Source organism: Ptychodera flava, chromosome 3 (genome assembly GCF_041260155.1).
Source record: "Ptychodera flava strain L36383 chromosome 3, AS_Pfla_20210202, whole genome shotgun sequence".
NCBI classification, from domain to species: Eukaryota; Metazoa; Hemichordata; class Enteropneusta; family Ptychoderidae; genus Ptychodera; species Ptychodera flava.
Genome location: NC_091930.1, coordinates 23,273,966 through 23,290,769, shown reverse-complemented (window position 1 = coordinate 23,290,769; position 16,804 = coordinate 23,273,966). Strand labels below are relative to the sequence as shown.

The window sequence follows — 16,804 nt, the reverse complement described above, 5'->3', positions numbered from 1 at the left end:
TGATGATGATCCTTCTCCGGACACAGATAGAGCCTTTATGCAAATTAGGCTTTCCCTTATTCCCCTCCTCTTTTCTTTTCTCCGTCTTTTCTCATTTTCCCAACTCTCTATATGTACATGTCTGTCTGTCAGTCGATCTGTCGGTCCAGTCGTGTCGGTCACTCGGTCGGTCTATTTGACTGTCTGTCTATCTGTCTGTCTGTCTCTGTCTCTCTTTCTCTCTCTCTCTCTCAAATATGACAGAAAGGATGATACGTACTAAGGGAAGCAACATGTCGAAATTGATTGTGTCTTTAAATCATGTCTCAAATTCCAATTTAGTTACATATGCGTTTAACATATGACATTACATGACGTTGCTCATTATTTATGTTTTGCCAGACGGATAGATATTTACTCTGAACTGTGAAATAAATATCGGCGTGTTTGATGAGATGCTGGATTTGGCGGCAAAAAGCACGATTCAAACCTTACCTGGTCGTTTTTCCACTTCGCTGGCGGTGATGGCGATGTCAGTCATTCCATCAACATCAACCCTAGGGACATAAACAGAGAAAACTCAAATTACGCGAGATTTACAAAAAGAAACCAACATGTCTTTCAGCTCGGCTCGTGCACATTGTAAAGGGATTACCTGACGGAGGATAAATAGTAATGCAAGTATAAGAACCTAGGCAAAATCTTGAACATCGATATGTAACATATTTCTCTACGATGTCAATAATTTGCAATTATACATACATTACGTAAATTGTCATATACTCCATTACGAGTTTATTTCAGTTATGTCAAATAAAGATCCATTTTTTTCAAATATATTCCTTTAAAAATCGAAATATATTATTTGACTTGTAGTAACTTACATCTCCACCTGGTCACCTGTAAAATAATAATAAAGGATAATACAATATAATTAAAATAGAGCACAGTAAAGATCAACAGATTTGTCCGTCTGTCTGTCTGTCTGTCTGTCTGTCTGTCTGTCTGTCTCTCTCTCTCTCTCTCTCTCTCTCTCTCTCTCTCTCTCTCTCTCTCTCTCTCTCTCTCTCTCTCTCTCCCTCTCTCAATTCAAGGTTAACGCCCTAGAACACTGGCAAAGGAATGTCCAAAATGTTAGATGTTATTGGGTCGATGCAATGACCACACTAACGTTCTACACTTCCTTTACATAGGACACTGCTTGAAGAATATGTCACGAAAATTTAATGTACCGGACGTCAAAGTTTTCGTGGACGTTTTGCAAAAGAGGGCGCGACACGCAAAGAACAACACGCCAGTCAGGATGAAGAGGCCGGTAGCAGTGCCGATCGAAGCGACGACGATCACCCCGATGACGGTCACTGGTTCCGAAGCATCAGAATCGTCAGGTGTGTGTACTAAGGAAAGAGAACATTAAAGTAAGACATGACGTCATAGGTTTAAGTATGGCAAATGCTTTCAAATGAACTAATCGAATTGCACGTATCAAACATCTTATCGTGTAAAAAATGACGAACTTACGACGTATGTATGTATGTATGTATGTATGTATGTATGTATGTATGTATGTATGTATGTATGTATGTATGTATGTATGTATGTATGTATGTATGTATGTATGTATGTAGGTGTGTGTGTATGTGTTTGTGTGTATCTATATATCTATGTATCTATGTATCTATGTATGTATTATTTATGTATGTACATTCAGAGAGAAGTAATTCGAGTTGGCCTTGTGGCGCATTATAACAACGTTAGTATATGTTTGTCTCATAAATCGTTAAGTCCCAGGACATGACTGTTTTTGTTAAGACTCAATTGGTGTTACTATAAATAAACTTGACCCAGGTACTTGGTATACCATCTGTTCTAATCGATAGGTTGAAAAAGTCTAACTGGTTATTTTAATCTCAGTGCAGATACCAGCATAACGTTCAGCATTATGCAAATCATAAGCACATAACTTTTGTACGTGGCAATTCTTATTAAAACGTAAAGTTCGATTATTTAAAGGAAATTTTGCCGTTTTGTTGAATATCCTCGGCGAGCTTACATATTCTTTATTGCGCGCCATCTCTTACATCACATCAATGTTGTTTTACAATCATATGGTTAACTCCGAAAACACGACATCGTATTATTTAATCTAACTACCATTTAAATAATAACTGCCACAACTTTTAATTGTTCAGACATGCAACATTAAAAATACAATTTGTCTTTTCAAAACTGTTCAATATTACCATAACTTACATTGGACAGTGAGTTCCAGCGATGCCTGCCCTCTGCCTTCGCTTCCATCGTAAAAGACATTCACCACCGCGCAGGTGTATGTGCCCTGATGCGACTTGTCACATGATTGGATTGTGAAATTTTGCTCATTGGAGAGTATCTCGCCGTCCTTGGTCCAATTGAAAGCTGATGGTGGCGGGTTCGCATCGACGACACATTCCAGAGACACATCCTCCCCTTCTTTGCAAGTTTTATCGGCGACACGAACATCTGGAATATCTTTTGGGACGGCACATGAAAGAAAAATCGGCAACTTAAAATTATTATGATTAAAACAATGATTACTGAACATATGTGTTAGTGGTGTAGACACAATTAGAAAAACAAAGAACTTTGACCATATGTGTCAGTTGTGTAGACACAGTTTGTAAAATTAAGAACTTTGGTCGAGTGTGTCAGTGGTGTAGAGGCAATTTGTAAAAAAAAGAACTTCAGAATGATACACTTGTGCAAAGTGGCGGGAGCATTATCTGCGTCAATGATTGTTATCGTCTTGTAGGAAAAAAATCAATATGTTTACCCCGTCAGTCCCATGTAGCTGTAGTAATAAAAATTGCCTATATTGTGAAGAAATTGCCGCGTCGTTAAAGTTTAGTGCCATGCTAGAGTTGATACAACTGTTACGTTTAATCATCGCGACGTTTTGAAAGCGAAAGTGTCATGGCTGTTACGAGGATGCAACCAGCTTTTATCATTTAAACGACAGTGTCGTTAATGAAAACAAAAAAGGAACGAGTCTTGCATAATAACAACCCTTATTTAATCACACCCTATAGCCCCGAATCGTCGGCAAATAAGCTCACTTGACTAAAGTTGGACTGACGAATACGATCTAGTCGCTGAATGGAGGCCATCTCAACAGCCGGCCTGACATGAGTTTATCAAAAAATGTATGGCAACGGCTATTTGAAAAATGAATACTTTACTAAAATTAAATTGTATATTTGTCCTTTTGAGTTAGCTACATACGTTATGACACTTTAAGATTTTAATTTTTTCTCAGACATAGAAGCCCCAAACCCAAATAAAGTAGATATTTTCTGAAAGACATGATTTTGGGAAATCCGACTGTTCAGTCCATATTCATTATTTGCATAATAGTCACGTGACAAGCGTTTGGCAGAACCTTCCAAAAATCAGGTTTTCCTCCCTTTGTCACAGTGGGAAGCATCCCTGTACATTGTCGTTTGATAAGGTAACTTAAACTTTGTGGCATTCAATATTGTGACTACCTTTTCACAACCCTAATCACCATTTCTGTCATGAGCGCCGCCCTACAATAACAAAACGTTCACGCTTTTGGCTTCTTAGTATACAAAACGTTGACCCTTTCATGCCTACTTCCTCGTTGATAGGGCAATACATCATACTATAAATAAAAAAGTGGGCTCTGGTCAAATAATTGAGCAGCAGTTCCTAATGGGGATATAATGAAAATGTACCAATAGCAACACTTACATTGTACATCGAGATACGTTGAGCCGACATCCTCGCCTTCGGTATCGTCAAAGAACAAATTACCGACGATGCACGAGTAAAGGCCCTCTGAATCGCGCGTGACGTTCTCAAGAACGACAGTGTCAATGGTGGCTATACGTGAACCGTTCGGTGAAAACCACGCCAGCGTTGCGTCACTTGGATTTCCGTCTGTAACATTACAGTAAAAATTGACATCGTCCAGCTCCTTCGTTTGAATAAGCGGTTCAGTCATTACCGATGGGGGATCTGTAAAAAACGTCCCAAACATTAGAGCAATATATAGAAAGATGTATATAGAGATATTGGAATTACAATGTTCGATATTATATTATTGCTTACTTGACATAAATTATGATCTATGTATGTATGTATGTTATGTATGTATGTATGTATGTATGTATGTATGTATATATATATATATATATATATATATCTATCTATATATATATATATATATATATATATATATATATATATATATATATATATATATATATATATATATATATATATATATATATATATATATATATTTATCACATGAACTGGCCCGTATCTCCACCTGTGTGACGTACACCAGCACAGATAAGAAATCCATATTACCGCTGTTGTACGTCATCAACCGGAACTTTTTTCCTGCAATGGTACCGTTCGTACGTGCACGTCGCGACACAGACCGATTTGTCGTGATCGATGCCGTGCTCTCATGGCATTTTGACTAAAAGGTGACCCGATAAATCCAGATACGGAAACATAGAAGGCATGCCCAACGAAGTTTCGAGTCGCTAAAGCTTAACTATTCCGAAGAATCGAATGAGGATACCGTCGATCGTTTGGCTCGGTAACGTCATGGCTCCAGTAGCAAGGCTCAATGTGGATATCGTCGTACCTGGCGATCGCCAAGCGACGTCGTACCTGGCGATCCCGGTTGGCGATAAACCCGAAAGATACACCTCAACGAAAGTTCAACTTAATAAATGAATACTGTATAAACTTCGGGAAAGCGACATAGAAGGCACAAATATCGACGAACAACGATAAATTTCCTTCATCACACAAATACTATTCCGTTGTTTCTCGATCGGAATCAAGCCTAAGCTTAAGCTGTCGAACTGTAGCGTAGGCCTAAACTCTGCAGTGCAGCGCTGTAGAATCCGATGCATTTCGAAAGTTGACTCGGACAACACTCACAACAGAACAGAGTTCCCGTCAAGTAACAAAATTGGGAAGTACCTACGGGCGATATATGTGTTACAGCAAATATCAAAGTCCGTATGACGAAAACATTGACGACTGAGATGGCCACCGGCGGAGACCGACCGGTGCCGGCAGTGCACACTACAAGCGTACACTGTGTGTGTCATCGATCTGAAACTTTCGGGCTCGCCAAGGCCGTAAACTTGTGATATTTTAAAAGCCACAGCATCTCTAAGAATGATAATTACTGTTTCGATCGTGCCGTTGCATTCGCTTTATAAATATAATTCTAAATATTCTAAATAACTCAAAATACTATCGTTATCCGTCGCCAGCGCGGTGAAAGCTATGTCAGTAGTAAAGTAAACGTGGGCAACTGGGATGAAGTAAGAATTTTACACCCATTTTATTCATTTATCTACATGAAGCGAAGGAAAAATTAACCATCCATGTAACTAAAGTATAACCCTGACCTATATACGAACTCACGCATGCGCAGCAGTGCATTGTCCTGAACTAATCGGGAAATTCCCTGCTGAGCATGTTTATACATGTACGGGAAATTCCGTGTGAGTCATCACCATCAAACTAGCCTATATAAAGCCCCGTGTCAGTCCGGCCGGCCGGTCGCGGAGTCTAGCTGATGTTGAACACGAGAGTTCCTATCGGTGCGAACTTGTTCACCTGATAGATAAAATTTTAGTAATTTCCTCTGAACTTAAAATGTGACGGAAGACCATTACTTCAAATAATATGAGACGTTTCAGATGAATGGTACTGATATCTAAAGTGTTCACTCTTTTATCTCTACGTACAAATGTAGTTCCTAAGTCGTTCTCTATTCTATTCCCACCAACAAAACATTCAATACTCATTTCCCCTCCCCGATCTTTATCGATACTTATGATAATATCACAAGTTGTTCTGTTATCTGTTTTCATAGCATAATATCCAACCAAATCGTCAAATTCATCTCCAGTAGCTAACTTTACACATCTAATGAGAACTGTACCATGTTGAAGTATTTTCATATTATCAGTCATCTGTTGATTTACTGTCTGTAAAGTTAATTCAGCTGCCTCATCACCGACACTTTTAAGACCCAGTTTCTTTAAAGTTGTGTCCCAAAATAATCTAACTGGAACTCCGCTAGCTGTATACGAGCAATAATTCTCCCCCTCGTTTATCCACCTTCTTAGTGTATTATCTGCCTTCATTATTGTATTAAGAGGACTAATTTTAAGGTGAATGGTATACCAAGAAGTGCAATGTATGGATTTGTAGGAGTAAGCCAACTACGAAATCTAACAATTTATATTTGAAAATCTAAATTTATATTGTTTACATTGCTATCAAAATAAATCACATTCGGAGTTCCTGGTGGTTCAGCAACACCTCCTGCAATTTCACTATCCAATATATCTAAGATGTTACGCGGCACATTATAAGGCATGAATTCTGACTATCCCCATCCCATGTCAGAGCAAAAGGAGTAGGATCATTCGAAGCCTTTGTGGCGTCAATTACAGTTTCATCAATGTCTTTAAGTTCGGAAAATTCTACAGCATGTTCGTGGGGTGGCGCCGCGGCATTGGCTAAAACGAAATATTTTTCGCGGTCTTTATAACGAAGGACGTAATCCTTATTATGATTAGCAGCCATCTTAGTATTATTGTTAACTTTAACATCACTCAGATCTTCAAGCTCAAGATTTTGCATACGAATTGTACCTAGACCGAAGCCACTTGGATCAGACATACTCCGTAGGGACCTATATACAGTGAAAATTAAATAATATACTTGTAATATACACAACCCATGGCTTCAGCAATAGGAATGACAGTTCTCGGTGCTGTATTAAATGCAACGGCATTCACAGGAGGAAATATTATCGGACAAAAGCTTTCTGGGAATGGTGAGGCTCTTATTGAAGAGAAAGTCCGACATGATAAAGCATTAGAAAATTTGAACATGATCGCAACGTCTGGTCAGAAAAAAGATTACTACAGGCTGACTGGGAAAGAGAAAATCAAGCAAAGGACGCGCATGCTGCGGCAGAATTAAGAGATACAGATGCAGAATCCTGGAAGAAGCAGAAGCGGTGCAAAGCAACTCTATCGTCAAGTCCAGTTCAATTCTCAGATTATTATCAGCCAGTCCTGAGCAAAAGAAATATGAGATGATCTATATTGCTGGAGGATTGGTGGGAGATCGTCGTGGGATGGTTTATGTTACACCGGTAGGGGCTCCTCGGAACGCTTCAGAACGACTACAGCAATTCAATACAAAAGCTAATTGGCCAGTTATTGAAATCGATCATGTTCCCATCCTGATCTGTTATCCAGATACGCATTGAATTCATGTAATCTCCCCCTTTTCTCAATGGCATAGAAATTGCTCCGTTTTTAAAATCGTAAGTAACCTTTTCACTTATTTCTCTCGTATCCCGGATGGGAAGTATTTGTAAACAGTTCGATACTTTCCCCTGTATGTATCCTCCGGAGGCACCCGAACCAAATGAAACATAATTTCCAGTAACATCGACTACATCTGAATGAACTATATATTTAGTGACTGTTAAGAAATCCACTTTCTTCGGACTCATAGTACTTTTTATAACTGGGTTGTTCTCAGGTTTATCTGAAAAGCCGACGACGTTGGCGAAGCTACCTGTGGCATTGAAATAGACTTTAATATCTTTAGCCAAAGTTAGATAAACATGGTTTGTCGGCAGATGTTTTTCAAAATTAATTTTTTGCTTCAACCCGATTGCTTTGTTTACGTATCGATATTGTAGTTACCTGGACGTATTGATTTAGTCTTCTTCGGTTGGTCACCTTCTTGATATTTTATTACATTATTCGTCGATGTTATGTTATGCCATGAATTATATAGTCCGCACTCTAGCAGTCTTATCTTCGTAAACTGTGTCGTGTCAATGCAAGGGTAAAAATTAACAGTGACTGGTTCACCTGTTTGGCTTTCAATCCAAATGATCATTGTTGTGCGTGTATATATTACTAAGTATAAATGTTCGATGAATAATATTCCGAAGGTGCCCATTACGAAGTATAAGGTTCTGCAGGAATAATATTTTTCTGTTCAAGGAGATCTTTGGTTGCTACCGCGGCAGCAGTCGCACCGCCTAATTTTGCCAATCGAGTCAAATTTGGACGACTTGGATCGCCAACCTCTATTTTCAGAAATTTGCTGGAGATCATAAGATATCCCATCGCAAGTCCTGCGATTACAATACCATCGTACATTGTGTTTACAACTGTTTTAATATCCATGATTGCTGACTAGTATATAAAATAAAAAATAAAAATAAAAAATATGGGAGTTAATCCATCTCATACAATGTAGAGGAGCTGGGTCCCCCCTCCCCCTCCCCTCCCGAACTGTTCTGGAGGGAGCCGCTACTGGCTCTGTTTTTCCGCTTTCTTATTTTGGGGAGGATCTTTCCGATCTGGACTCGATCGATTAACGGGACAGGGGTATGCCGAGCACGCCCCAATATAGCCCTAATGCAGTCAATGAAACTCCCACAATTCCTAAAACAAGATAACATTTATTATACCAGCGTGAATTATTATCACACTGTTCTTTCATTGTAGGCGGTAGGTCTGCTTCAGTCGCTACCGCATCGCTATCCCCCCCTCCCTCTCCATTGCTTTTAGTTTCTTCTCCTTGTTTTGCCTGTTCCATTCCGCTAATTCTTGCCCGCAGCAACTCTCCCTGGATGCTTCGGCGGTAACGTACTTTCTCTATGTTGCGCTGTGTCGGAGTCGCCGGAGTCGTTTGCGGTGTGGGCTCCGTCGGCGGGGCTTCTGACGGAGTCCCTGCGGAGCCGTTTGCTGAGTCGGCGAAGTTGAATCCATTTATTTCAGGTACTATATTAAACCCGATTTTTTTAAAATTTAAATGTTTACCCGTAATTAAACCGGTGGAAATTAGAGCAATCAGGGGCCCCCACGTGTACGCTATCCGTCCTGATAATCGTTTTATTTCACTGTTTAGAATAAAATCCTTTTTAAGATCAGTGGCATAGTTATCTCGATCATCGATTGGAACTACCTGACTTATTGCACGGGGCTCCTAGATCTATGAAACTTTGAGTGATGGTATCACTTATAAGAGAACTGTATTTCGCTTCGTACACTTTGAAGGCTTTAACTCACCGTTTCATCTTTCCATTTTTCTACGTCAGCAACTGTAATCTCCTTACCAAAAAATAACTTACTTTGACCACTTGCGATGACACAGAGTATTTTTTCACGTTTTGTCTCTATTATGGATTGATTATTGTCGAAGGCGCCGAAGCCCCTTCGGAAGCCGTTCGGAGGGCGCTGCCATATTTGCCGCTGCCGATGACTTTATTAAATTCTCCATTGTTTGCAGTATGTTATCTATTCTTAGTAAAAAATAAAAAATTCGTTTAAACCTGAATCCGAAATAAAGTATTAACATAGTCTGGAATGTTAGTACCCCTAAATCGTTCCGACAGGGATTCCGGGAAAATTCTCCTCCATTTAAATCTATATGTATATAGAAACACGAATAATGAGTACAGACTTATTCCCAGTTGCTTTTCAATTGAATAAGACGAGCGTACCGACAGTACAGCATGCTGATATTCCTTCCAAACCGACGGGGGAATAAAACCTATTCTCATGGACTTAGAAATATATGTAACGCCGACAGATAAATTTACTTTTCATCCACGGAGATGTTTAAAAGATAACGTAATCACTCATCGAACAGCAAAAGAAAGTAATGTCTGGCTGGGCAGCCCGCAAATGAAATATGGGACCAGCAATGAATTTCGCTGTATGGTGTAGCACTACTGGTTGTGGTATATCATTCCCCATCTCTTCGATAAGAAATTTCCTCCGCAATACGATCATTCTGCCGTTTCCATGTATACTTTACAATACGTCGTATCCTTCACGAAATGGGCGTTGCACTTCCAGACGACCCCCCCCACCTTCAAAGCGGGCGACAATCCGTACAATCTCGTCCAATATGAACTTCTATGTACAGAATTTGGAAATATAAGTCCAACGAAGTCCGACTTTCGTTATCGAAAAGGTCAAAATAAAGGTCTTGGTTATGGATATGAATATTACACTAATCGTGGCCTGTTCGACAGCCAAAAGCGATATACAACGGTCGGGACTTTTTCCTCTCCGCCGACGGAGGCGTTTCTATACACATACCATTTTTGGAAAGAAAAACATGTACTGTCCGACAAAGACCGACCGACACTATATTTCTTCCGAAATGATGGATCGGAGGGACAATACAATAGTTTCATTCCTCTGAAGGGAGACTCGGGACTAACAAAGGCCGGTCTCGCCCGCCTCAATGAAAGTCTTGAAGCCTACGTATATTGCATACTCGGCGCACAAGCAAATATTCGTAGTACCATAGTGGGCGATACTGGCAGTGCAGAGCAAGTCCGAAAAGAATTCGGCGTTCTCCTCGAAGATGAAATTCGTAATACCGACAAAGTAATCAGTTATAGGCGATATCAAGACACAATAATGAATACTGGTGTCAAACTTGATATGGCAGTTTCACCCAATTTACTTCTCTTACCGTCTGAGATGGTCATTCTTTCGGGCCCGGCAATCTCGGGTTATAATAATGAATTGCAATACGCAACAGAATCTATGTCTTCGGGTGAATGGTGATATAAACACGGAAGTTCGAGAAAGTGCTGATACATGAGATGGAAGGGAGGGAGGATCCTGTGAAGTGGCAGGACGAGCCCGGAGACCACCACCTCACAATGACACGACTCGGTCCCCGAAGGCGCCTTCGGAACGGGCAGCAGCAGTGACCGGCGCAGACCCTATTCATGAATATGGTAAAATTGGTTTGTTATCTTTAGCAATATTCATTACATTAATGTACAGTATATAGATCCGATGTATGCAACTGTACCATTCAACATGATTGTAACTGGACCGACAAATTCTGGCAAAACGGAATATGTAATGGATCTCCTCACCGGTCCGTACCTAGGAAAATTCGAATATATAGTTTTCATTTGTCCGACATTCATGAACAATAAAACGTATAATAAAAGATTCATTTTCACCGATGACAATGTGTTTGTGTTTCCAGTCGGACTCGATGCTGTGGATGATACACTAGCCTTCGTACGGAACGAATGGGTCGGTACAAACACTTTAATAGTACTCGACGACTGCGCCGCGTCCAAAGATATGAAGAAGCGCAGTGACGTTTTAGTCAAACTTGGTTTCAGCGCAAGACACGACGGACTATCTGTCTGGGTTCTGACTCAACAATATACTAGTATTAGTAAACCATTTAGGGAAAACATACAGATGTTAGTACTATTTTACACACCGAGCAAGACAGACAACAAAACTATTATTAAAGAATATGGAATGGAGGTGTCAGAACGGGAGGCCACGGACCTGGTCAGACAATTGAAAAGTAGGCCATTCAGTAAACTAGTATTTCATTTACGGCATCCGTACGACATAAAATTTTTCGTATAATATAGCAATTATGGAAGCTGAAGCCGAAGGCACTCTTAGAGAATTATATTACAACCCGAAAACTGGTTTTGGAGGTGTACAAAAATTGTATGACGCAGCACGGGCCAGCGGACTGAAAGTGACCAAGAAAGAGGTGCAGGAGTGGTTAAAAACTCAGCTAACTTATAATCTACATAAACCGGTACCTCGTACTCGTGGCGCGTTCGGGCGGCCGGCGCGTTTTTGTAACATCGATAGACGCTCAATGGCAAGCTGATCTCGTGGAATTCCCTTCATCATTCGCAAAAGAGAATAGAAACATTCGATACATGCTAACAGTAATCGATGTGCTCAGTAAATACGCATGGGCCAGGCCGATACAGTCAAAAACGGCTGATGATACGTTACAGGCGCTACAAGACGTGATTAAGAAATCCGGGAGAAGGCCCGACAAACTTCAGACAGATGAGGGGCGGGAATTTACGAACCAGAAAATGCAGGGGTGGCTCCAGGAGTCAGGCATTCATTGGTTTCACACCTACAGTGACAAAAAAGCTAGCGTCGTTGAACGTTTTAATCGGACCCTCAAGACGATGATGTGGAAATACTTTACATATAAACAGACACGTTCCTGGCTCCCCATTCTACCCCACACTTCTCGAGAATTACAATAACACCGTTCACGGAAGTATCAAATGAAACCCAGGGACGTAACAGAGGAGAACGATTGGCAGGCATTTTATACACTATTCGGTCCTGAGTTGGCAGCCGGGGGAGCCAACCCTGAATTCAAGCCGGAGAACGGGTTCGAATTACAAAATACAAGACCACTTTTAAGAAAGGGTATTTACCAAATTGGACAGAGGAGATTTTCGTGGTTTCAAAAGTTGTGTACGCAGCTGGCTTGGGAACGCCACCAGTTTACAAAATAAAAGATCTGAATGGAGAGGAAATACTTGGCACTTTCTACTCCGATGAACTTCAGAGCGCACCTTCAGAACGCGACGAGCTGTACAGAGTAGAACGAATTTTGAAGACGAAAAAAATTAGAGGAAAGAAATATTATCTGATAAAATGGAAAGGTTATCCATAAAATGGAAAGGTTATCCAGAAAGTTTCAATAGTTGGGAGCCGGAGGAAAATGTTATTAGAACTTCGTAAGTTCCTGTGCTGGTACTACGTAAGTACTTCGTAAGTTCCTGTCCATGGTACTTGTCAAGTACTACGTAAGTACTAACGTAAGTATTTACGAAAGTTATTCAATAAGTACCATGGAAAAAGTCTTAATTTCTTGAAAGCCGAAAGTGTCAGTTTACCACCCCACTTCCACCCCCCACCTGGCCAAGTATTTATCATGTACTGTCGTAAGTAATGTTCACTTACTGCATCTTTTTCGGCCGTATGTGGATGAGGTGGGTACCCCTCAGTTCCTCCGGAGGCACATATTAAGTTTGCAAGATCTTCAAAACGACTTCTCATGTTACCACAGTCCTGTTCTTTTTTTTACACTCTTCCACAAAGAATTAATAAATCACACAGTCCAGTTCTTTCGAGTCCCTTTTTCAGCTTTATCAATAAGTTCTGGTTGAAGTATAATGTACACAACTGACATAAGCCATAGACAAGTAACTTCAAAGTCCCACTTTTCATAATGTCAAGTGCTCGTAGGTCAAACGAAGCATTATAAGCACACACAGATTCACAAGCGTTAAGAAGTTTGTGTAGGTTCTTTAGTGAGACTCGAGGTTGTTCTAGTTGTTCTTGACCAGGTGGGAAGTACGCTTTTTCAAGTTCCTCCTCCTTGAAACCGTCTATTAAAAATCCCTGGCTGCCGCTATCGCGTGAGCTGCCCCATGCAATTCCAAAGTCAAAAGCTCGTGGATATTCTACTGGTCCGACTGTCTCGGTATCAATTGTTGGATTAAGTATATTCTTGAGAACGAGGGGGGTAAGAGCGTTCCGAATTACCAAACATGGAAGCCTGTAGTCGTGGCAAATTTCTAAGAAAGTCTGTTTGAACTTGTTGTGAATCTCTTCTAGTTCTTCTAAGGCGGCTATTTCATATTGTCTTGCTCGAGTCAGAATATTCCGCCTGCAATAATCCCAGGGCATATCTTTGAATATGATAATGAAACTATGTAAATGGTCAAATGCTCTAGAAACAATCTTTTTTTCTTCCCACTCCGTGGAAACGCCCCGGATTCGAGAAAAAGTCAGATGTTGAATTATGGAAGAGTCACAAATAATGTATTGTTCTGAAGGGAGGGGGGAGGTTTCCTCCTCCCTCCTCCTCCCAGCCTGACATTGTAAACTAAGAGTATGTTCTATAAACTGATTCTGAAAATCGGCAATCGAAACGTGGCGCCCATTATAAAAGTCGGCAATGTTGCTGGAAAAACTAGTGTCAAATTCTGGTACGTGATACGGATCCAAATTTATTGCATCGTAACTCTTACCACTTCCAGTTGGTCCATTTATGAATATGTATGACATTTTAGGATACTATATCATAGAAAAAAATTTTTTAAATTATTTTTTATTAAGATATATACGATAAGACAATGACAATCCTTTCTATTTCAACTGCAATAAAAATACTTGAAACCGGAGAAGAGAATATTCAAATCAGTGACGAAGGGAAACTCATATTTGGTGAATCATTGGTAGATCCTATTATATATGTAGACAGTGAGCTAGAAGTGGTTTTCAACATCGGACCTAAATATGGATCGGGAGGTGATCCTGCTACATGCGATGAAATGTGTGTTCGTTGGCAACCGAGTCTTCAAAAGTTTACTGATTTAATAATATTCCGTACCCTAGGTGAAAGTTTCGATGCAAGCACTGCTAAAAGTTATGCTGCAAGCCTGGCCGCTCACTCCAAGAATACTACCGGATTTTACAATCCATCTAAAGTGTATCAGAAGCGAGGGAGCGGGGCGCAGCCGGGCATGAGGTATTTTAAATTTCAGTTTAAAAGAGGTAGAGGGAGAGGGGCTCACGATTTCGCTACATGTATTGATATGGTTCAAGAAATTGACTGCGGTTTTAAAACAGTGAGTCCGTTACTACCAGTCCGAGAAAATCCTGCTATTGTACCTCGTAATATCCGAAAAGGTAGTAAGATAGAATTCTTAGCATTTAAACCGCGCTTAAGTAAGCGTGCTCTTTCTTTCACTGTTGAGAGATTAATATTTTGTGCTGCGCCTAATAAACCAGAAATTCAAGATGCGGAAGAAATAGTCGACTTAGAAAGATTAGGTGAGATATATAAACAAATAAATGCTGACAAAAATATTATAGTGGATTTTGATGACCTATCATAGAATAATTATTTTTTCATTTTAAAAAATTTTAGGATAGTATATATCATAAAGATGGCCAGTTTACATACAGCATTCAAGGGAGCAGTTTTACAAAAAAAATTTCCTGAAGTCAAGCGAGTCAAGGATATCGGGGAGCTGGTGGATATTGAAGGTATGGTCAAAGAAACGGAACGAAAGATGTACTCTGTTTATACCGAAATGGAAGTCAAATTATCGGATCCGAAAACTGGTAATACACAATCGCGTTCATTGTATGTTAAATTAAATGATACATACACAAAAGATGTAAGAGGATCGGGATTGGATGTGGGGCAACAATTAATAGATCGCTACGATCGTATGCTTGATACAATTGAAAATGTTGAGGGTTCTGGTCTCGTTCTCGAGGAGATACTTAATTTTGAAGTAATTCTAGTAGAAGTTTTACTCGGGGCTGGGGCTGGCGCAGTCCAACTTCCTGGATGGTTAAAAAATAAACATTGTGTTAGCGATCTGGTGCTACCTTCGGGCAGCGAGAACTGTTTTCAATACGCCATCGTAGCAAGTTTAAAGTTGGCCGACCCCGAGTTTCGTGAAAAGAAATGTGGTCAGGTAAGGAGAAAATGGAATACGTACGCCCCATTTATGGCTGACTACTGTTGGGAAGGTATTCCCTTTCCTACGCCCGCCGATCTGACTGTATTCAGGCGCTTCGAGCAGCAAAATCCAGGCATCAAACTTCAAGTATTTCAGATCTACGAGAATGATCCCGATCCGTCCGGAATAAATGTGTTATATAGTAGCTGTAGCGGAGCCCCTGACGGAACCGTTCCGATAGGGGAAGGCGGAGCCCATTCCGAAGGTGAAGCCGATAGGAATCAAATAGCAAATATCTTACTGATAGTTGGTGAAGACGGCGGCCGTTCTCACTTCGTACCAATTACTGCGGAAAATCGCCTTCGTAATTCTCGTACTAATCGAAAGAATGAGCGCAGACGGAAGTGTATTTGTATGGTTTGTAAAAGAGGTTTTAAGTCAACAGAAGAATTAGAAAAACATCAGGTATACTGTGGAACAGACACTGCCCAGCCAGATTTTCCTAAGGAAGTGTGTCAATTTGAAGGACATCGGAAGAAGGTTCCTTCTCCCTACGTCGTCTATGCAGATACTGAGGCAATTATTGAGAAGGGGACCGGCCGACACATTCCAATTTGTCTTTCGTATGTTATGGTGGAACGGGGGTGGGGAGGATCGCGGACCCCTTCGGAACGAGGCCCGGGCCGACCCACTGTTTATGGTAAAAGAACATTCACAGGTCTCTCCTGTGTTACAGACTTTCTAAAGGATATGAAAGAACGGGCCGAGTATTATTCTAAATCGTATTATTGGAAAATAATACCGATGAGGGATCCTTCTAATTACCGGCGCGACGGATGTGATCCAGTCTGTATTGCATGTGGAGAGCCGGCAGGATACCGAGTAGTGAAGGAGGAGGCGACCTTCTATTGCGAAGGATGCCGGCCGTCGAGAACCATTCCTATCTACTTTCACAACCTCAAGGGATACGATGGTTCTTTTATTTTGAAAGAATTACATGAAATCGACGCCGGAGGGGGACCAGAGCCTAAAATCATAGCTAAGACGAGCAATGGAGGAATTATGGGTCTCTCGAAAACATTTATTTTTCACGCCTCAATTGTTGTTGCCGGAGGGAAGAGGGAGATAAAGAGACGTTCTTTTCTATAAAGTTTATGGACAGTGCTCAGCTGATGATGGGGTCATTGGCGAAGTTGGCAAAAACTGTGCCGGACCACGGATGGACGGCAGTACCACTTATGTACCCGGACATTCAAAGGGCTAAAGGTTTCTTCCCCTACGAATATTTAGACTCGGTTGACAGACTGGGAGAGGGGGAGCTCCTGGAGAGAGAGGAATTTTATAGCAAATTGACGGAAGAGGGGATTTCTGAGTCTGATTACGAACATGCATTAAGAGTATGGGACGAAGTTGGATGTAAGACGATTCGTGATTATATGGAAT

The 16,804-nt window shown here is 40.7% G+C and overlaps 1 protein-coding gene across 1 annotated transcript in view; it reads right to left on the bottom strand.

Annotated features, from left to right (window-relative positions):
- Positions 1 to 16,804, bottom strand: part of LOC139129773 (hemicentin-1-like) — a 37,204-nt gene that overhangs the window by 4,497 nt on the left and 15,903 nt on the right. The window contains exons 10-14 of the mRNA XM_070695460.1: positions 3,730 to 3,996; positions 2,233 to 2,490; positions 1,212 to 1,376; positions 864 to 879; positions 475 to 536 (exon numbers count right to left, since the gene is read on the bottom strand). Of these exons, the coding sequence (XP_070551561.1) occupies positions 475 to 536; positions 864 to 879; positions 1,212 to 1,376; positions 2,233 to 2,490; positions 3,730 to 3,996 (768 nt within the window). The remainder of the gene's footprint in view (positions 1 to 474; positions 537 to 863; positions 880 to 1,211; positions 1,377 to 2,232; positions 2,491 to 3,729; positions 3,997 to 16,804) is intronic.